Source organism: Antechinus flavipes, chromosome 1 (genome assembly GCF_016432865.1).
Source record: "Antechinus flavipes isolate AdamAnt ecotype Samford, QLD, Australia chromosome 1, AdamAnt_v2, whole genome shotgun sequence".
NCBI classification, from domain to species: Eukaryota; Metazoa; Chordata; class Mammalia; order Dasyuromorphia; family Dasyuridae; genus Antechinus; species Antechinus flavipes.
The window spans coordinates 709879460-709901837 of record NC_067398.1 but is presented as its reverse complement, the minus strand read 5'-3'; the positions used below and the strand labels follow the sequence as shown (position 1 = coordinate 709901837).

The 22378-nt window shown below is 41.4% G+C and overlaps 1 protein-coding gene across 1 annotated transcript in view; it reads right to left on the bottom strand.

Annotated features, from left to right (window-relative positions):
• GRK3 (G protein-coupled receptor kinase 3) overlaps nt 1-22378 on the bottom strand; it is a 184243-nt gene that overhangs the window by 63052 nt on the left and 98813 nt on the right. The window contains exons 4-9 of the mRNA XM_051973020.1: nt 16764-16865; nt 11883-11957; nt 7905-7966; nt 4225-4276; nt 2767-2858; nt 1400-1499 (exon numbers count right to left, since the gene is read on the bottom strand). Of these exons, the coding sequence (XP_051828980.1) occupies nt 1400-1499; nt 2767-2858; nt 4225-4276; nt 7905-7966; nt 11883-11957; nt 16764-16865 (483 nt within the window). The remainder of the gene's footprint in view (nt 1-1399; nt 1500-2766; nt 2859-4224; nt 4277-7904; nt 7967-11882; nt 11958-16763; nt 16866-22378) is intronic.

The following is a 22378-nucleotide window of genomic DNA, read 5'->3' as shown; positions in this document are numbered from 1 at the left end:
CAGGGGTCTGAAGAGTCTGAGGGAAATGACTGTCCAGAAAAAGATCTGGTGTTTGTAATCACGGCCTGGAATCAATGACCAAAAAAATATATCACTTGTTTACAAAGGCAGGACTTGATCTTTTACATTTTTCCCAAAAAAAGTTGTTCCTATTCAAACTTTGTGCTTAAACAAATTTTTCACTAACCTAGAAAATGCCTTCGGTTAAAAATGCTTCATTTTCCAGTGCTACAAGATTAGCTGGTATTTCATTAATAAGAATAGCAAAATACATATTATTTACTGTGAGGCTGGCCCTGCATTGAGCATTTCACAAATATCACTTCATTTGATCTTCCCAGCAAACCTGGGATGGAGGTGTTCTTATTAACCCCATTTTACAGATGAAACCAAAGCAAATAAGGACAAGTGTCTGGACTTGCCCAGAGTCACACAGTTAGGGAAGCCTACAGCTGAATTTGAACTCGGGTATTTCAGGCTCAATACTAGCAACGGCGAGCTGCCAAATGGAGGATTTTGAGACTTGGGGAGGTGAAATGATTTACACCATAACCCACACATGCCGGCCAAGGGAGTCTTCTGGGACGCCATGTCTACTGCAATCTTTGCTACAGCCTGATGCCCTGTTGTTGCTTCTGCCCTTCCATTACCCAGCTATGAAGAAAGCTGTTCCATGTCTCTGTCTTAGTTTCTCCATCCATCAAGGGATTGAGGTGATCTTAACGACCTCTAAGATCCCTTTTAACTGTAAAAAGCTACTGAAATATGAGAAATAGAGACAAACAAAGACAGAGGAGACACCCTAAAGTTTCACAAAAATGGGTCTTGAATTTCTTCGATAAAATTTATTTAACAGTTTCTCTTCTGAGTAAACCCACAACAGGAACTCAGCAAAGTCTCACACTAACCATTAAGCCACTTGAAATCAGTTGATGTATTGCTGTGGTTGAACCAAAATGATCCAAAAGGTTCAACTTTTCAAAAAGTAATCAAAAACAATTCTTAATAGAAAGTTATTGTGCTGTAAGACACAATGAACATGAAGAATTCAGATCATTTTGGGAAGCTCTGTAGGAACTGATGCAAAACAAACCAAGCAGAACCAGAAGCCATTTTAGACAATGACTCCCAGGATGACCCATGGAATGGAAAACCACCATGAAAGCCATCCGAAGTCTGGTTGGGGCCACATTCAAACAAGACTCAAGGCCCCCCCCCCCCCATTACGCAGCAAATAGGAGGAGGCCCCAAAAGGAGATGCCGAGGAGACAAAAAAAGAAAAGAATCATTTCACTGAGCTCCCCCTTTCAGTGCACTAACCAAAGCCATCGTGGTCTGCGTTCTTACAAGTAACTGTGCAGGCGGAAGTGAGCAAGCCACGGTTAGAGAGCATACTTACCCCCGTGCTGACAAGAGACAACATGATCCTCTCGTTTAAAGCCAAGGTTTCTCCTTGTTTCATCTTGATCCTCTTTTTATCTAAGCATTTCATTGCGTACCTAGAAACACAAATATTTCTGAATAGTCTTGGAGAGCCAAGTTCTCTTCCGATGAACTGAATGAACACAATACTAAATTTGGTTTGAGAAATACCTGGGACGTTAGCAGCTGAATGCCACAAGTGACCGTCCTTTTTTTGTCTTTATTACATTACGGAAATATTCTACTTACGAAACAAATTAATCAATTTTTACATTAAAGATTTTTCTACTGTATATGGCATACAAACAAAAACTTAGTTGGGAACAATACAGAAAACCCAGGCCGCAACAGCCTCCCATAAATACTTGTCAATGAATATTCCACAAATATAAGGGATCAGGATGAGTGTCCTTAGAACATCATTTCTTGTCTCCCCTCTCAGACCACAGTAATGAGGGCAGAGATTGAGCTAAACATTACTCTTCTTCTCATCATTGAGTGCCATATTGGAACACAAGAGACCCTTAACAGGGTTTATGGAATGCAGAAATGGATGACCTTGGAAAGGAGGAAAATTGGGAGGAAACTGGTTTTTGTATATGGGCGATTATTTTTTAGATTTGTCTTGGCCCCTTTTCCTAGACAGTAAGGTCCCTGGGAGCAGGCAGAGCTCATGACCAATGTGATTTTTCTCACCTTTTAAGCTTTCTACACCAGCACTATCTAGCACATGTCTGGTGAACTGAAATGAACTAAGAAAGCAGAAAACAAAGCTTCCATTTCTAATGGTGCCCCAATTGAAAATTTAAGTATCAATTTCCTCTTATTCCCAGGGAGTAATTATACTTTAGAACAATAACTTTATGAGTAAAGACCTAACTTTTTTAGAGTCCTATGGGAAGGGTCTTTACACTCAAGAAGTGTATTGTGGGAGTGCCCGTGCAGATCACCGCCCCTCCAGGATTTGGTATGTGGTGCAGGAAGGCCATTCAGGTCAGAGCTGCCAGCTCCCCGCCTGGCCAACCTCTCTCCACGGAGCCTGGCTAGTCACCCATCATCAGCCCTCCAACTGTCACTGGGCCTGCCCCCAAAGCTTTTCGAGTTCCAGAGGGCTGACCAGGGCTGGGACCGGGCTTGGCTGGCAATGGCCTCGAGAAGCCCAGGTCACTTCCACCCAGCGATGAGACACGGAAGGTCTAGTGAAGATACTTGGGCAAAAATAGCTAAGGTAACACAACTCTTTCCAAATGAGAGGCTAGAGTACATCAGCTCTCCTTTACAGACCTTATACGCTACTGAGAGTTGGAATTCAATATTTCCATTGAAGCCATTTAAAGAGCTTACATTTTTCCAGTGTCAGCTTTTCTGCAACCATATACTTCACCAAATCCTCCTCGGCCGATAATCCTATGTACACTGAAATCATTCATGGTCAACTGTGAATTCAAAAATAACAGGCATTTCATTTCACTTTATTTTTTTTCCCAGGCTCTCACACAGATTCAGACTATCGTGAGTGGTCGCTCGCTCCGGCGAAGGGGGCTTCCGTTAGCCTCGCCGAGGGCCCCAAGCACTCCGATTCCCAAGTCCAAGGATGGAGAGACCTCCACATACTCCCCCTTCCTTTGCCTCTTCCAAAGTAAATGAAGCACAAGGAAAGGAGAAGCAAATGTGAAGACCACACAATGCGAGGTCACGGGAGCCCGGCTCGGGGGTCACAGGCCCAGAAGAAGGAGTGACGTGCCCAGGGCCCCAGAGGAAGGAAGCCTCGTGGGGGACGCTCAGGGACCATCCTAGTCGTTGGCTCGGAATTCTGCCCGCAGGCTGGACAGCAAGGATGTCACACTGCCAGTGGAGCTGCCAGCTCTAGAGGAGAGACAAAGCGCCTGCTGGGGCCGGGGACAGACAAAGGGCCTGGGGCCCACATGGGGGGGGGGGCCCTCTCTGGCCCTGCCATGAGACAGAGCGCGAGGAAGGGCTGGGGCTTACTGTGGACTCATGGGGGTGAATTTAAACCTAAGCCAGGGGATCCCTGGACAGCCCATGAAATTAACCTGGCTGTTCCTCGGGGGCTGCACAATCGTGTACGGTGACCGAGGCCCCGGGAAGCGGGGCAGGGATGGGCCCGGCGGGCAGGCGCTTTGTCCAACATCCTGGCAGCAAGGGCACCGAGAGGAGAGTTCTTCGGAGCACACTTAGGCAAGGACAAATAAGAGGCCTGCTCTCACTCACTCTCACCTCGGCTCAAGGAAAGGGGAGGACACAGGACGGGGAGCGGAGGGGCCCACTCTGTGCCCTTTCCCAGAACAAAGGAGGTCTCAAAGGGTCGACATTGCAAAGAAACAGAAGACGCAAACTAATCAGCCTGTGGGCAGACAGCATTGTAAAGCACTCACTACGTGCCAGGCTCAGAGCTCTGGGGATGCAGACACAAGCGGAGAGAGACAGACAGTTTCGGCCCTCAAGGAGCTTACCTTGTGACAGAGGAAGGAAGCACAAAAAAGGGGACTGACCACAGGGGAGGGGCAGGGGAGGAACAGCAGAGACTGAGCTGAGCTTCCCATTCTAAAAACTCTTTGCACTCTTGGAAATCGCTTGATGAATCAGCAATATAACCCTAGGAGGCTGTTTAAGGATCCACCGTCCCATTTGGTGAAACAGGCCCATAATAATAAGTTGGTCTTGTTCACAGAAGGAAAAGCAATGGAGTATTATCAGAATTTCATATGATAGACAGAGAAAGAAGGACAAGGGAGGAAGGGAGGCAAGGAAGGCGAGAGACATGATCACACAATTACTTACATGGATATTTAGCTCTACATTTTTCCACTGACAATATCTAGTGAACTTGTCACTAAAAAAGAATGAAGTTAAAGTAATTATTGGAAAGTTACATTTCTTATCATTTAACTTATTTACTTCCTAAATTCACAGAGTAACTTTAAAAAATAAGTAACCCTACAATAAGGAACATCTGATGCATTACTCGATATCCAGAACGGCCGGACCCCTTCCCAGTTCTCTTAACCAGTGCAGAAGAGTGCCCGCTTTTCTACAATCATCCCAATGGGGTCTTTTGAGCATTTCTTTCTATTTCCTTGAAACAGTTGTTCTGAGACGTATTTCTCTTTTGACTAATAACCTGGCACGTTGTTTCACGTAACTCTTAAAAGGCTGCAATTCTTCTAAGAACTGCTTGCTGACGTATTCTGAGCCCTCCCCTGCCGGGGATCGGGGCTGGTTGTAGGGATGTGTTAGCTGTTGAGACATCTCAGCTACCAAATCCTCATCAGAATTATTTGACACAAAGAATTTTTCCCCACTTGAGTTCTTCTCTTTGGACCCTCCTTGTACTGATTTTATTCATGAAAAAAAAAGCTTTTCAATTTCACGTAACTCATCACTTCTATCTTTCGACAGCGGGATGACACCATCGTACACAAAGCATGGGGGCCCGGAGTCAGGAAGACCAGAGTTCAAGTCTGGCCTCAAACACTTACTAGCCATGTGACCCTCAGCAAATCATTTCACCTCAATCTGCCTCAGTGAAATGTGGATAATGACAGCATCTACTTGCCAACTGTTTTGAGTATCTAATCAGATATAATTATGAAGCACTTAGTATAGTGTCTGGCACAAAATGAGTGTTATAGAAATGCTAGCTTTTATTATGATTTTTTGTTGTTATTCTTTTATTTGATTAAGAATTAAGATTTTTCCTCTCTGGTCATACATCAATCAATATTTATTTATTTTAAAAACTGATAAAAGTAATGAAAGATGCTTGACGAGGTTCTCATCCAAAATTTTTAGGTTTGACTTTTAATATTTAGTTCTATTTTGAGCTTCCTCTTGAATTGTAGGGTCTGTGGTGTTGGTCTAAGCCTAAATTCTATAAAACTGCTTCCTAGTCCTGTCAGTTGAGAACTCTTTCGTTGCATAATCAATATTTTGGAATGTGATTTTCTTTTGGCTTTTTTCTTCTTGCCCAGTGTGTTCCACTCTCCTACTTTTCCATTTTTTAAAGCACTACTGAATAAAATTTGATGATTATTGTTTTATAATATCTTTTGAGAGCTACAAGTACTATTCTTTCTTCATTCCTAGGTTTTTTCATCATTTCCTTAAGCATAAGTTTTTTAATATGCAAATTTCCTCAACATTTTTCTATATTTTGCCTTAATCTCTAGGATTTTATTTCCTAATCTAGATTAGAATATTTTCTGAATTTCTTCTTTTGATGCTCACAGGCCATAGTAATAAAAATGATCTAAATAAAGATACACTTGAAGGATAAAAATAACAACTCTAGAAATCAGATACTCAAATAGCTAATATTACACCAAAATTATTCATTTTTAATTTCACTTAATAATAAGGCTCTTCATTTGTAAAATTAAAATGATAATACCCTTAATTATCTACCTACTTCATCAGAATTTTCTAATGGCCCAGTGTTTTGAAAGGGGTGAATTATAATTTGTTTTAATGATATGCAAATGAAAAAGGCTCTAAATCCTAAATTCCCTCCTGGGGGGGGAGGGAGAGGAGAGGGGAAAAGGGAAGTGGGATTTTGTCCTGGACACCAAATTTAAAGTGCCAATGATAGTACTTGACAAGAACTTGAGTGCAACCATAAGCAAGGACAATGAGAGTAGGATACAACAAGTCAAGGGCTTCCCTGCTCCCTCCCATGACGTCTCCTTCTGGACCGCCAGAGTCTCCGAGGGCTAGGCCCGTGGCTGTCTATCTGTCTGCACAGGGGAGACAGTTCCAAGGTGTGCAGTATGACCATTATTCTTCCTTAGCTGAATGAGTCTTAATTAGACGGTTTGAGAGCATTTTGCCTGCTGTTTATCAAAGGGCAGAACTTCTAGTCAACATGCTTACTCTATGGTGAGCCCCCGGGAACAAGGGTGCCAGCTTGTGCCCTACAGGTGGGACCAATGTTTGCTGAATAAGTGCTTATCACAGACATATAACTACTAGGCCAGAGACAAATGGGGGGGGGGGGGGAGCGGGAGTGGAGAAGGAACCTGTCTTTAAGTATGTGCACTGGACAGGTTGTGTTTGCCCCAGAGGGCAGCCCCAGCAGGAATCAGAAAGGCTACATTTCAGCTTGATGTAGGGGGAAAGCCCCAGCGCCCCACCCATGGCTGTGCCACGTGGGGAAGCGATGGGTCTCGTCCTGTTTGTGGCACCTCCAGGCAGAAGGCAGCTCAGGGGGCGCCCAGTGCAGCCCCTTTATTTTGGAGTTGAGAAAGCTGTTCGCCAGGGAGGGAAGGGGCTGTAAAGGTCACACGGCCCGGAAGAGGCCCTCACAGCCCAGAGCCGAGGCTCTCACCACTCGGCCACGCAGCCTCCCGGATGGGTCATTTCTATCCAATGGTAAGGCTGTAGGGAGGTCTCCACAGTCAGGTTTCTGATACTACCACATGAGGAAAGGGATCATTTTGCAGTAAATGGTATTAAGAACAGCTCATGAAATCCTACAGAATGCAGGACAAATGAACATCCCTTTGCTTCTGTGACCTCCTGGGGAAGGCAGTGATGGGCTCGTGCCCGAATGTCGCTCACGACAGCCCCGTTAGGCAGGATAAGGACCAGGCTAATGTGGGGCTTACACAGGTTAAGCAGCCTGTCTGTGGTCAGAGGCAGGGTTTGTGTCCACCTCTTGTGACTTCTGACTAAAGGCTGAACACTGGCAAGGGGACAGGGTTATATGTGACTTTCCTGGGCATGGATTACAGAGAAAGGGATGTTTCATGAGAAGGCACCTTTAGTTCTGGTCACTGGGGGAGCAGGGAGCTTTCTCCTCACATCTGTAAGAAACTGGGAAAAACTACTAGATCAACCATCTCATAGACACAGTCAAGGAGCAAGGTGAGACTTCAAATGAATAGAAAGCATCTTAGCAGCAGCAGCAGCAGAAGGTAAATCAACTGGCTAGGTAAGTATTCATCTACTGACAAACATCAGAGGCCTCTCAGGGGATGAGAGGCTGGGTTAAGCATTAGCTGCTAATTGTATCAAGATTCCTGAAAAGGCATTGGCTTGTGTCCTTGAATTTAATAACCATAATGACTCATTTAGGGATTAGGAGATCCATTAAACACCTTAGACTTAAGACTTAGACTTAGATTTAAGTCTAGTGAAGAAAAATCCAAAAAGTCAGAAAATTTGTGGGGTCACATTAGCATTAAAAAATGGATTCCCCTCAGGCCTTTAAAAAAAAAAAAAGTATTAGCCCCCTTGGCTGAGCCTTTAAAATATTACACAGATTAACTACTACAGAGAGAAGGAAACAGTAAACAGTTATATACTTAACACAATTAAGGTCTTGATAATTATTTCGACTCTAACATTACAATACTAATCAATAAGGAAATTGGATTCAATTTCATACAAGTTTGGAAACACAGATATTGCATAAACTGAGGTACAGCTTCATAAGACAGCACTTCATATTCAGCTTTTCATACCTTTCAATATATTTTTGAAATATGTTGCCCCGAAGACTATCGCAAATTTCTTCTATGTATGGCTGAAAAGGATCAAAAAAGAAATTCCATACAATGTGAATTGAAGCAAAATAAAATGACCACATATGGAGGAGCCTGTACCACTGACCCTGAGATTAAAACCTGGAACTTGATATACATATATATGTATTCATACATGCATAGACATATACAACTAATGCATAAACTTAATTGATTTGACGAGAATCAGCAAAAGTTTGATTGGAAAGGGATCCTCGGCACCTTCTGATCTTGAGCTCATGTTGACGGATGAGAAAAAGAAGAGGTCATGGCCAGAATCAAAGATTCTGGTGGCAAAGCGGGGCCAGGTCTCCTGGCTTCCACCCCTGTGTTCTTGCAACTACACTGAACACAGTCTTCCTTGCCAATTGATTATAAAGAAAACCAGCACACTCTTATAAAATGTTTTTCCCCCGCTTTCTCTTATTATAAATGCAAAGTGAAAACTAAGATTCTTGCCAGGCTCTTCCCAGAATCCCTCTACTCCACAATGTATTAAATATAGGAAGAGCCTGACCGGGAGTTATGGAGAGGGGGTGCTGTGTGCAAAGGCATTGCTCACAGAGCCTCCGAGGTTGTCCTCAGACCCTGCGAGGGGCAGCCCAAACAGCAGCAGCCTCCCTAGACCTTGCATAAGTTATAGAAGAACAGGAGAGCATTTTAGAGGCAGAGGGCCGGAGCACCAGGCCCTTCTGCACCATTCGACCTTTGCTCAAAGACCACAAGAACCGATCACCTCCCAAAACAACCTGTTCTGCTTCTGGGATTAGGAGATGTCTGGGTTGGAAGGAGCAGGAAGGGTTATCCTTGAATAATCGAACAGATGAGAAGCTTGGGGCCCAGAAAGGCCCAACACAGGACAGCTTCATTGTAGTGAGAGAGGAACATTTGGCTTCCTCTTCCAGTGCTCTCACCCAAAAGATCCGTGAAGGAAGCAGAAATCTCTAAACCAGGGACTATTCACCTGGGTCAGAGAAGTTTTTTTTTTTTTGTTTTTTTGGTTTGTTTTTTTTTTTTTTATCTTGGTAACTATTTGGATATAATCAGTTTCCTTGTAATCCTGAATATTTTATTTTACATATTGAAAGATATGATTTTGAAAATGGGCCCATGCCTTCCCCAGACTCCCAAAGGAAGATACAACACAAAAAGCTCCGAATCTGCTCTAAACAATCTCCTAACAGCATCTACAATATCCAACCAACTGGGTCTTCTTAACCTGAGCCAATCAGAAAAGTCAAGGAGACACTTCTGGGTGTCCAGCTGATTCTGTTCAAGAGAAAAGACTTGAAATCAGGTAAACTCCTCTGTGAATGAATTCAGATCCCAAATGGGACACTAGCTGTCTGACCTTGAGCAAGTCGCTTCAGTTTCCCCATCTGCACAACAAGCTGGAGAAGGAAATGGCAGACTAATCCAGTGGGGTCATGTAGAGCCAGCCGTGCATGACCGAACTAAACTCCACAAAGTTATCCTTGGTTCTCTAAAGACTCCTTAAAAGTCAGAACTGTGACTTCATTTGTGCCCAGAGAAAAAGCCCAGGACACACCAGGGAGGTCCACAGTGACAGGGGGCCATGTGGTAGAGCCACAATTTCAGGATTCTCACTGTGCTGTTCAATAACCACAGCAACAACAAAGCTAAGCAAAGTCAGAACATCACACATCAGTTTTCCTTCCTCCCTTAACCTGTGGACAGGAACATCAATTCGTGGCTGACCAACTGGTTTCATTTTGCATATGGGACAATTCTACCCGAGTATAACAAGAATCTTCCCAAGTATAGCTCGATCCACGCTACACATCCATTCGATCCTAAAAAATTGATGAGTGGGATCATCTCTGATCTGGCTGTCCTCCTGGGGGGCTTCCCTCTCTCTAACTTTTCTTCCTTGTCCCAAGATGCTCCTTACTGGGCTCTCCAGCCCCCTCTGCCCCCCTGGTTGGAGGGAGCCACGATCTCCAAGCTAGGAAGCTCCTCAAGTCCCATCTGGCTGCCTATTCTGGGGTTTGTGCTGAACTCCTCCACCACATACACTATGCCCTTCCCCTACCCGTCACCATTCAGCTTCTTTCTGTGTGCCATCTTCTGCCATTAAAATGTAAGCTTTTTGAGGGCGGGGACTATCCTTTTTTCTTTCATATTTGTATCCATAGCATTTAGCCCAGTGTCTGGCACATGTAGGTTCTTAATAAATGCTAACAGATTGCCTGATCCAAACCTCAGGGTAGAAATGTCTAGAGCATTTCCTCAGAGACACCAGTCTAAAGTCAGAGAGGGCTTGAAAATGATCTAACTATCTAAAATGATCTAACATAAGGTCTTTTCGTGATGTTGTGGGAGAAGATACATATGTACAACATTAAACCAACCAGTAAAAAAGTGAAAAGTGGAATAAAATCACTTAAGAAGACATCAACATTGACTTAAATTCAGGCCTCCCCCAATGCAACCCAACCAGTTTATGTATGCAGACAAAGCTCCCATCAAAGCCTTCAGTCTTCTTGAGCTAGAAAAACAAAGCCAAAGCTGGTCCTGCTTCCTAACAACATAAAAACCGAGTGAACACCCTCTATATCTTACCGTATGGAACTTCCAGTATTAAGTTCATCATGAAAACAATAATAGGAAGTCATAACGGGAGGAGACATTGAACCAACTCACCTCACTCTGTAAAGATCATCACTGGTCCCAGGTAAGACCATGGGCATCTTTTTTTTAGCTTTCCCACTCATAAGAATCACAATATGACTTAATGATAGTCTCTCACAATCTTTTTAATAATTCAGAGAAACCACAAAGGGCCCATTATTCAGTTGAGAGTGTTGATTATCTGACACCGTATTTTCTATGGAAAATATAGGGATGGAAAAAAGCTGGGGGGAGGGGGCAAAATTCTTAGTACTTAAAATTAACAAACACATAATGATTGAAAATTCCAAATCTGACCTTCCTAAAAGCAACACTTTCTTCAAAAGTACGCTCATGTTCACAGAGAGGGTAATGAGAGATAACTTAAACCGAGGCTCCTTTAAGGAACAAACAAAAGAGCTGAGACAAGTCCAAGTGTGGTGCTCTCTACAACACAAAATTCAAGAAAACCAATCTTATTTCAATGGGAACATGGTGTTTAATGCAAGTTTCAATAGCAATCTACCATCCAACAAGAAAAGGGGAGGTCACAACAATTCACATCAGAAAAAAACTTAATCAAAGTTTTAGTAGAAAAAAGCATGACTTAAGCCATAACTCTCAGGGCAAACGTCAATTAACGGAAAGTGTGACCAAGACACACCAAGGAAATAGCCCCTAGGTTTTTGAACCGCCAATCCATCTTTTTTACTTCGCCAATATAAAAACAGAATTTTTCTAAAAACGTTTATATAAAATTCTATCTTGACTATTTCTTTTTCAAAAAACAAAGAAATCTATATTAGAGAAAATTCTTCATTTGGAACTTTGGCTGCTACATCATACTTCAGTTGAACTCTTGATACTCTCAGACATTTGGATTTCCTCAGTGTTCGCTCTCCTTCCCTGAAAGGAAGGTCTCTGCTCCTTCTAGGAGTTAGAGAGTTGGGGAACTTGACTATGGCAGTGAAGCCTGGTTCTCTGAAGAGCAAATGCATAGTCTGGTATTGAAAACATACCAGAAAATATGCCAGCTCAGGGGAAGAAACCAGAAGTCACCCGCACTCTGGGACATCCAACAACAACCCAAGGCCTTCTCCAAAGGAGGATGACACAGCACAGGAGGAAAATAGTGGAAAATTTTTTTTTAAAAAAACTGATTTTACAGTAATCTTTGTTACCTGATGAAATATAGCTGGAAGTAAATTCCTCTGGCAAATACAGGCAAAGACCTTTTCTAAGTTGATACAAATTAAGGACATTTATCCTAAAAAGGTTCAATCTTACCTGAAAAAGGTTTGAGGGCACTTTTTTCTTGGCTAGATGAGTTTGTACATGGTCTACAGCTTGCTTTGAGAATACCTTTTAAAAAATTAAGAACAATGATTTTTTTTCACACCAAAATAAAAAACAATTCTTTGAAACAGATCACTCTACAATTACAGCTAATTAAGAGTTTCAAACCCTGTACAATCTCTTTTACCAACGAGGATCCAATAATGCTCAATTTTGCCATTTGGGGTAGCTTTATTATGTAATTCCTACACAAGCATTTGGAAGACAGCAGGTGTCTCCTGGTACTTGTGGCCTAACAAGATGGTCTCATTAACAGGTCAATGGGTAAGAAGGATCATGAGCACTAGCAAAAATCAAATCCAATAAACATTTATCAAGCACATAGCACATTGAACTCCATTAACAACTCTTATTAATTTTAGTTCTCTTAAAAGAATAGCAAAGTATTGCAAAGAATAGCAAAAGTAATAGCAAAGGACTTCATGAAGGTAAGCTCAGAAATCTCACAAAAGCACATTTCTGATGGGCTAAAATCCATGACAAGAAAATTTCTAGACTGTCTCAATAACTAAGTAGTTCATGGGATCACTTTTCCTTTGTTCACCCAGAGGACCGAAATGACATCATGGCACTGGGGTGAGGGTACAGTGTGTCAGACTGGCTGATCAGACCAATACAAGCTTGGAAGGCTCGAGAGCATTGTCCATTGTCCAGAACCTGGGAAACCACGCCATCATAAAACTGACATACCGATGAACTTCTCTCAGCAACTGAATTCTGACATAATTTTCCATAAGCCCTCATGACTGACAGTATCAAAGGCTTTGATCAGATCTACAAGTGTTGTAAACCTACCTCTGTTCTGCTCTTGGCATTGTTCCTGGAGTTGTCGAGCAGTAAATGCCATATCATCTGTTCCGTGGCCCCTGCTGAAGCCACACTCACTGGCTCTCAGGTGGATAACCTTTTTTGAGGGGTAGGGTCAGTCTATTGAGGAGGATTCTGGCAAGAATCTTGCCAGCAAAGACTAAGAAACCCATCTGTGATTGTCACAGAACGATCTAATCCTTTATAAGAATGGACAACGGAGGCATCCTTGAATTCCTGGGGCACAACTTCCTCTTGTCATATTTCATTCAGTCAGCTTTTGTATGAGCAATGGAGCCCTCCACCTTATAAATCTCAGCTGGAATAGAATCAGTACCTGGTGCTTTACCACATGACCGTAGCCTAATGGTATTCAAAATGTCTTCTTCACTTGGAACTTCATCTAGGGAGAGATTGATTTCAACTTGAGATAAATGGTCAATAGCTTCAGCACTGACTGATGACGTTCTGTTGAGAACACTATGTTCAGTCCATCTCTCTAGGATCCTGTGCTTATCATTAATCAGTTTGGCACCATCAGCACTGTGTAAGTGAGAAGTGCCATAGACCTTTGGCCTATAAATAGCCTTCAATGTATTATAAAAAGCAAAAAAAAAAAAAAAAAAAAAAAGCATTATACTTTGGATTGTTACTATCAATATAAAACTGAATTTCATCTGCCTTCTTACTGAGTCCAAAATCCTGCATTTCTCTAAGTTTCAATTGTACTTTACTTTTGATAGAATTGAATTCTACCTTCTTAGAGATGGATGAACTATCCTGTTGATACACCCTGCGGAGTTCTCGTTTTTCATTTAGCAGCTTCCGAATTTCCCCATCATTTTCATCAAATAAATCTTGGATGTTTTAGAGTGTTCTGATTCAGAGGAACAAATGCAGTGCTGCACACCAAATCTCTGAAAGCTGCCCACTCTTTCCATAAAACCCTCACAGGTGACAGTATCAGAACTACAAATGTTGTATATAGACCTCTGTTCCACTCCTAGCATTTGTCTTGGAGCCGTCAAGCACTCTAATTAATCTGTTGACATTAATTCCTCTGGTGGTCTTTTTGCCTTGGGGGTCACCATTTTTGTTAAATGTGAATCTTCAGCTTGGAGAGGCTAAGTCTAGGAACATTTCTGCACCAGACGTTACCTTAGTCACTCTCTGTCTCTTTTCTTTACAATCACATAATCTATTAAATGCCAATGTTGGCTGTGAGGGTGTACCCTTGAAATTTTATCGCGTTAAGCAAATGGAAGACAGTGTTAGTGATAACAAGGTCACGAGATGCACAAGTCTGTAATAGGGAATGACCATTGCTGTTGCTATTTCCACCACCATTGCTCCCAAGGACTCCCTGCCATGTCTTGGTAGTCTGAGCCTATTTTAGCATTAAAATCACTCAGAATTGTAAGTTTGTCTTCTTTTGGCAGATTGACGATGAGGGTCTCCAGCAGTTCATACAATTTTTCTTTATTCTCACCAGGTTTTGTCATAGTAAGAGCACAGACACTGATGGTGGTGCCGTGGCGTTTTCCTGCAAGTGGCAATCGCATTGACAGGAACCTGTCAGTCACATCTTTTGGAAGGCATGTGAGCTTATTTAATAGATTAGTTTTGATTGCAAAACCTACACCAGCTTCATGGCACTCCCTTTATTTTGGCCACTCCAGAAAAACATCCAATTCCTACTTTGGTAAGCGGGCCTTCACTTGCCAGCGGTTTTACTTAGGGCTGCCATCTGAATGTGATATCTGCCAATTCTCTCACAATACAAGCTATTCCTCTTTCAGGTCAAAATCTTCAGCTTTTGTGTGGTCTGTAAGTGTGTGCACACTCCATTTATCGATGGTAAGCAGAATCCGCTTTTCAGAAGTTTTTGAACATTTTTTAGTGTCTCTACTAGAGGTAGAATGGGATCCCTACCTGCTGCCATAACCAAGTTAGGACTGGGTAAGCAGACAATTTTTAGGGCGCCTTTTCCAGCCTCTTCCTCACACATGGAGGTGAGCAGTGCAATCCTAAAGGCTGCTCAGATACCTATGGGGCTGCTGAATCCCACTGCTGCTTCTAGTAATGGGCCCGGGTCTGGGCTGCCTGTGTATAGCATTGTGACTACAATTCACAGTGTATTTGCACCTGTTGCTTCATCATTTACACATCGCCACAGGGCTTTGAGGGTAAAAACAGTAAAATGGTACCTGTAATGTCTTTTGATTTGTGTAAAAATCAATTTAAAACAGAGTTGCACAAAATTATCAGCCTCCCTCTCTCTTCCAGAGCCACCACTGTCCAGTGGCAGGACAGAGTCCAGACGACTGGTGAGGGCTCGACATGCAGGGGATGACCTCAGTGTCTCTGATGTCTGACCAAGCTCCAAGTGCTCCACAATACTCACTTCCCTGCCTTCATGGCCATTGGAGCAAATTGTTTTCATCAGCCCATTCCACCAGGGGAAGTCTTTACATGCTTGGGATAGCCACCCCCTAACTCACCATAGGTAACCTTGGTTACCCTCAATCTGGTTTAGCCCATTTGTGGAAATGGTTTACCAGGGTGTGGACACTGTACCTGTTACAGCTTCTTGGAGCCACAGGTGAAAGTTAAATGGCTCAGATGGACACCAAAGGTGGAAAGCAGCTGTATAAAGGGCTCAGCAGCCCTCATCTCAGAGGTATTAGTCTTCCTATTCTAAAGACCATTTAAGTAGTTCAACACTTATCTAAGTGGTTCAGTAACCGTCCACTGGCTCAACTATCTTTTATTAAGTTGTTCATGAAATTAATGGAGGAAACTAGAAAATAAAGAAATAGTTCCTCAAGAAATGTCACCTTTATTTACTGCTATTCAAATCTCCAGAAACCCCATTATCCATGAGCATTAAAGGCTTCTTGAAAATCAAAGTACAATAAAGTCATCTTCCTGCAACAAAGGAGTTTTCCCTTGGATTGAAATTCTTCCAAATCATGGATGCATTAAATTACATTACCGTCATTTAAGTGCTAAGTGATTGCTCTGGTGAATGTTTTTAATGCTAAACACTCTCCTGAAACATCACAGGTCAAACATTCAGATGGGACCAAACAGGCAGCAGCTATGCTGAGTTTTGTTTCTGTAGGTTCGAGATGAAGTTCAATGGATGAAGGGTCACAAATCTGTGGTTTCAATCTCAGCTCCAACATCTAGTACCTGTTCAACTTCAGGCAAGGAACAAGAAAATCTGATGATGTTCATTGGAATCAGAACCAGCGAGACCTTAGGGATGACCATGTAGTGACCTTCTCATTTTCCACAATGAAAAAAACCTGAAGACCAAAGGAGACTTTTCCAAGTAGTAAATGGCAAGGCCTGAATGCCAATGCGGTGTTCCAATGCTGGCTTCTGGGCTCTTCCTACCATACTACACTATCTCAGAGCACCAGCTGTGTCCTCTGGAAAACAGAAATACTATCTGCTCTCACAAGGACATTGTGGGGGAAATGCTTTGGAAGTTGTAAAGTGACACAGAAAGATGGCTGATTCCTGTTACCTATTAGGCAAAGCAATGATGCTCACTTTCCTGAGGACAATAATAACCACTTTAAACATACAATTGATTATAACTGTCATTATCAATTCATCACAGACAGTCTCTAAGACTGGCTGTCTGGCTTCACCCTCAAAATCCACTTTCAAATACTAAGTAAGCTCACATTTCTACAAATGAGTCTAAAATTTCAATTTCATTATTCAGATGAGTCTTCTCCCCAGCTAATCCAAATTAATAAGGCTTTCTTTTGATTATTTTTTCCAGAGGAAATGATCAATTTTTGAAAATGATACTGATGACAAACAATAGAAATTGCATAAGAAAACCAGGAAGAGCATCTCTCCTTAATCCTTGGTTTGCCACTGCACTTACATACAACATGAAAACGTTTTAAAGAATCTTGTTCCAAAGGAAAACATTCCTTAGTACTAAGATAAGGCTCCAATCACATTAAAAAAGGAAATACTCACATGGGAAGAAGACAGAAGCTCCTTCATTATGAACGTGTCATAAATTTGCCGACTCCTTTGGAGACGTTCTTCTTCAGAATCAAGCTTTTCGTATTCTTTGATCTATATGTTAAAAAGTAGTCAGCGTCAGTCACTCTATCATTACACTGCTTAGCTGAAGGGGCTCATTAGTCACCATGGTGAGCGCCAGTCCCACAGGAGGTAAAATGGCTCTTTCCACAGAACACTGGCCCTGGTAACCATGCAATTCTACAATGTGACTTCATCTCAAAGATAGATTTGTCTTTTCCATAAATTCACTATCAATTAAATGGATACACATGAGACCAGGCACTAAAAGTCCCATTGGTACGAGGATTTTGTTCATCCTTACCGATTTCTCCATCTCATGAGCTGAAATTTGAAGTTGAATGTCACTAAATGTGGATAGAGCACTAGACCTAAGATCAAGAAACCCTGAGTTCAAATCTAGTCTCAGACACTTACTGGCTGTGTGACATTGGGCACTTCACCCCTACAATTTGTTTATTTGTAAAATGGATATAATCGCACCTGCCTCCCAAGGCTGTGAGGATTTTAAAGCACTTTGCAAAACATAAGTGTTATGTAAATGCTTTTGCTGTTAAGTCAGGCTGCTACAAAAGCAAATCCAAGGAAAATATTAATTCAATTCCAATCCTAGATTTTGAAAAGGAGCTGTAAGTCCCCACATGGACTTCTTTAAGAGTCATAGCACCACAATGACAAGCCAACTTTTGGACAGGAATGAGTCACCCTATGTGGGCAGCTTTTCAAAGTTAGATGGTTCTGGTCTCAACTAGGAAAAATTTGCTTTTCCAAAGATGGATTATTCTACATGTACTAGAGATTTCCAGATAAGAGCCTAATGACTCATTAAATAATTAAGTAGAGTTGAGAAATATGTAGCTTGTACAGAAATTATCTCTACCCTTTTCCTTTATTGGACAAGTAAAGAGAAGTTGAATATGGATCTGGGGAACTGTCACATTTACTCGCATTAAGAATAAGAAGTGCAGGTTAATCCGAGGATAATGGAAAGACACATGGGGGCAGGAGAATGTAAGAAGAAAGTACCACTGCTGTGATGGACAAGAATCTCTGTGTGAGCAGATGGGAAGGGAGTGGAGAACAGCAATCTTGTGGTAAAATCCACAGCAACTAGATGGACCATATGACTGCTACACTGGTGGCCACACAACATGAAAGAACTTCTAGGAAGGTTTTCAACATTTTGGATCCCATTAGGGAATTTCTGACCCATGGCACGGCAATAATTAGATCAGATGAGAAAGAATGAATAAGTTTCGGAATATTTAAAATATCAAAGACATCTTAGAGTTATTGGGCAAAGAAGTAGAAGGAAATAACCAAAGACAATATGTGACTAATGGGAAGACTATGACATTCAATGACTAATAATTATAAAGCAGGATAAAACATTCAGTCATGAGTTATTAAATGAATGAATCCACTGGAAAGAAAATCATGCAGTTGGTTTTTCTGCTTTAGAGTTTATTTAATAAATAGGATAGAATGGACTTAATCCCATGATATAAAGAGTGCGAGGGTACCTTAAATGATCAAACTCCCTAGAGAAAATGGATTAATGTAGAAACTTATCAGGACAAAACAACCGTGGAAAGATAAGAATGTCTGTGTAATGACATATTAGAAAGTTAGAAACGAACCAAGCCGATTAATGATAATTCAAGACCCTGTTCTGGTCCTATAATAAAAATACATTTTGTAAATCATCATGAATCATCATAAAAGAGAAAAGAAGCTGAACATTTGAAAAGTAGTATACTGTTATCTTTTCAACTAGGAAAATTAAATTAGCCATTTTATATAGCAAGCAACCTCAGAATCGATGCATAATTACATCATGTAGCCTGCTACACAAATTTTATTTATGGAAGACCAAAATGATTAAAAACAAACTAAAAACAATCACAATAACTAATGTGTATGTAGTGCCTACAATGTACCAAGCACTTAAAAGTATTATCTCTCATGATCCTTGCAACCATCCTGGAGTTCTATCATTATCTCCATTCTATAGTTGAGGAAACAGAGACAAACAGAAAGGATAAGTGTCTGAGGCTGAATTTGAAGCCAGAGCTTCTTGATTTGAGGATCAGTGTCTATCCACTGCACCATCTAACTCATGAAAGCAAACCTTAGCTGCCAAAATGAGAGAGGGTTAGAGGCAGTTTACAGAGAACAGGGATCAAACATAGAAATATGGCAGGCTTAGAAGAATACCATAGATAAGAGGTCAATCAACATCAGCTTGAAAATCTATAGTAAACAGGAAAGTCACTACCTGATGAAGCAGCTCATCCCACTTTAAATTAATATAACTGTTAGGAAATTCTTCCTTTTACTACAGAGCTAAAATCTCTCTCTTTTTAACTTCCACCCACAATCTCTCTTCCATATGACAGCCTTTCAAATACGGGAAGATATCTATCCTGTTCTCCCTTACATGGTTTCCTAAGACTACACATCCCCAGTCCTTCAGTATTCCCATATTACATGCTTGTGAGTTCTGCATCACCGTGCTCAGCCCCCTCGTCCACATTTAAACTAGTCCACATCCGGTAAAGTACAGCAGAGAAGTCTGCCCAGGGCCAGCACACTGCGATTCCTAGTTTGGGGGCCTACACAGCACTGGTTTTGTTGGTGGCCACATGGCCTGCTGACCCTGTCCAAAATATTCCTGTTTAGCATCAAATGCTCCCTGATACTGTACTTGGACAGTCAAGTCTTTGAGGGCAGCTCAATGACTTCGCTCAATGTCCTGGAAATGTGTCAGATGTGAACACCTGTCCACATCTTTTGGATTCTTTGTGTTGCCATCTGGGAGCCACCCAAGCTTTATGTAATGCATAGATTTTATAAGTATGCCTTCTGTATCTCCACCCAAGTCTTCATCAAAATGTTCAATAATTCCAAGAACTCCCTACAGGGGCCATTAATCCAACATCTTTGAGGGACACTCATTCATTAGCTAATAATCAACTTAATCATATTATCATATATTCCACATTTTGCCAATTTGCCCACAAAGCTATCTCACCAGAGACTGTCAGATGCTGACATTCAGACAAAGCATGCCCCCCAAACTTCCAAGATCTACCCAGTCATTATTTATCAAAGTAAAGATAAATCTGTGCTAGCTTGCAGAGATCACGGCTTCCCTTAGGTATCCCATGCACCACCCCTTAAGTAATTTGTTCCGCAGTTTTGTGAGGGGAGAAGCAATCAGCAGGCATTAACGCCTAAGCTCCCGGTGCTGTCCAGAGTTCTGGGCTGACAAGGACCAAAAGGTGAGTCCTTGTTTCCAGGATCTTACTTTGTAGTCATGGTAATGACAGGTACCCATTTATGTACTACAGAAATAATACAAAGGACACAAGATAGTTTAGAGAAAGCATTAGCAGTCAGGCTAATAAGAAAAAGTTTCAGGTAGAAGACTCTGCTTGAGCTGAATATTAAAATAAAGGATTCTACAAAGGAGAGAGAATCCACTCCAGACATAAGGGACGAGTGCAGAAGTATGGAGACTGCATTTGAATGAACCTGAGAGTGCAAGAAGTGAAATAATATATAAGAAAGTTCATAGAAAGGTAGATGGGAATCAAGTTGTAAAGGTCTCCAAAGGATGGTGATATGGTCAGACCTGTTCTTAAGAAATCAAGGCTCCTATGCTGGGCCGAGTGGTTACAAGTACAAAGAATGGAAGCCCCCAACTCCTAAGAAGCTTGTGCTGTCTCAAGGGAGCAAACAAATACAAAAACAGACAGCCCAAATATCAACTTAATAAGTACAAATCAACACAGAATGGTCAAGCAATGGGAAGGATCAGGAAAGGTTTCATGCAAAAGAAGAAGCCCGAGTTACATCAAGAAGAAGGAGATATACTTCAGGTCATTTGAGGCATGGGGGATAGCCAGAGCAGAGGCAAAAAGAGTTCTGTGGAAGGAACACAGCATAGGCCCATTTGGCTGGATTGCAGTGTGTGGGAAGGAAAGTAACATTCAACTAGGCTAGAAAGAGAGGCTGGAAGCAAGTTATATGAGATTTAAAAGCTAAACAGGGGAGTTTTATATTTGATCCAAGAGACAATAGTAAACCATGGGAGTTAACTGAGTGGGAGGCACATGGTCAGACAGGCACTTAAGGAAAATTACTTTGGCAGCAATATGTAGGATGGGCTCAAACAGGGAGAGATTTGAAGCAGAAGGATCAGTTGGGAAGTAATTGCAAGTCTTTGAGAAAAGTATTAAGGGCCTAAACTAAGGCATTATATGGAAGAGATATTTGGAAGATGAGAATGATTTGTTCAGTGGTTGAATATATGAGGTGTGGAAGAGTTAGGAGTCCAAAATAATGTCACGATTACCTGTTAGACTGACAAGATGATAAGGATCTTTGAAGAATTACTTTGGCTTCTATTTAGAACAGCAATTTTTTTAGGTATGGGGCTCCCAGGAGTTCCTGAGATTCTTGCAGGGGGTCTGCAAGGTCAAAATTATTTTCATAATAATGCTCAGATGTCTTAATCTCTCAAACAGCAAATTAGACATTAAGATATTAATATCTTAGATATTAAGTCATATAAATAAAATTACCTTGGAGTCTTCAATAATTTTAAGAGTGTAAAGGAATCCTCAAACCCCAACATTTGAAAATCACTGATTGAGGAGGATGAATTGGTAGCTCCCTCCCCTTGAGGTAGAAAGACTAATCAGGAAGCTTCTTCAATGGTGAAGACAAGAGATAACAAGGACCTGAGCTAAAGTGACATTTGCATAAGTAGAAATTATGGGAAAGAAATTTGGAAGGTAAAAATGGTACTTAGGCACCTAAGTGTATATATATATATATATATTGAAGTTAGAGCAAGTGAGGAATTAAGGACATTAAAGTTCCAAATCTTTGAGACTGAAAAGATGGTATGAATAGTAATGGGGAGATTTGGAAGATGTATGGTACTAGGAGAAAGATAATGATTTATGCTTTTGAAATATTGGTTTGAATATTTAACATATATAGGACTGCTTGCCATCTAGGGGAGGCAGCGGAGGGAGGGAGGGGAAAAATCGGAACAGAAGCGAGTGCAAGGGATAATGTTGTAAAAAAAAATTACCCTGACATGGATTCTGTCAATAAAAAGTTATTATAAAATTAAATTAAATTAAAAAAAAAGAAAAGAAATATTGGTTTGAGTTGTTAATGGGACGTTTAATTTGAAATGTCCAACAGGGAGCTGGTGATATGAGACACAGACTGGGATGGCTCTTGAGTTACCTGTTTAGATATGATCATTAGACCCATGGAAGCTGATGAAGTTACTAAATAAGAGAAGAGATGGGAAAAGGGATAGAGGACAGTGTTGAGATACACAGTCAGTGGGGGAAGTGACTCATCCAGCAAGGGAGACAGGGTAAGAAAAACATGGTGATGATTGCATGGGACATCCATCTAACTAAGATGGATTTAGATTTGCAAATAGCATTATCTCCTTTGAGCTTTACAACAACTTATAAAATTATTCCCCTCATTTCACAGATATGAAAACTAAGATT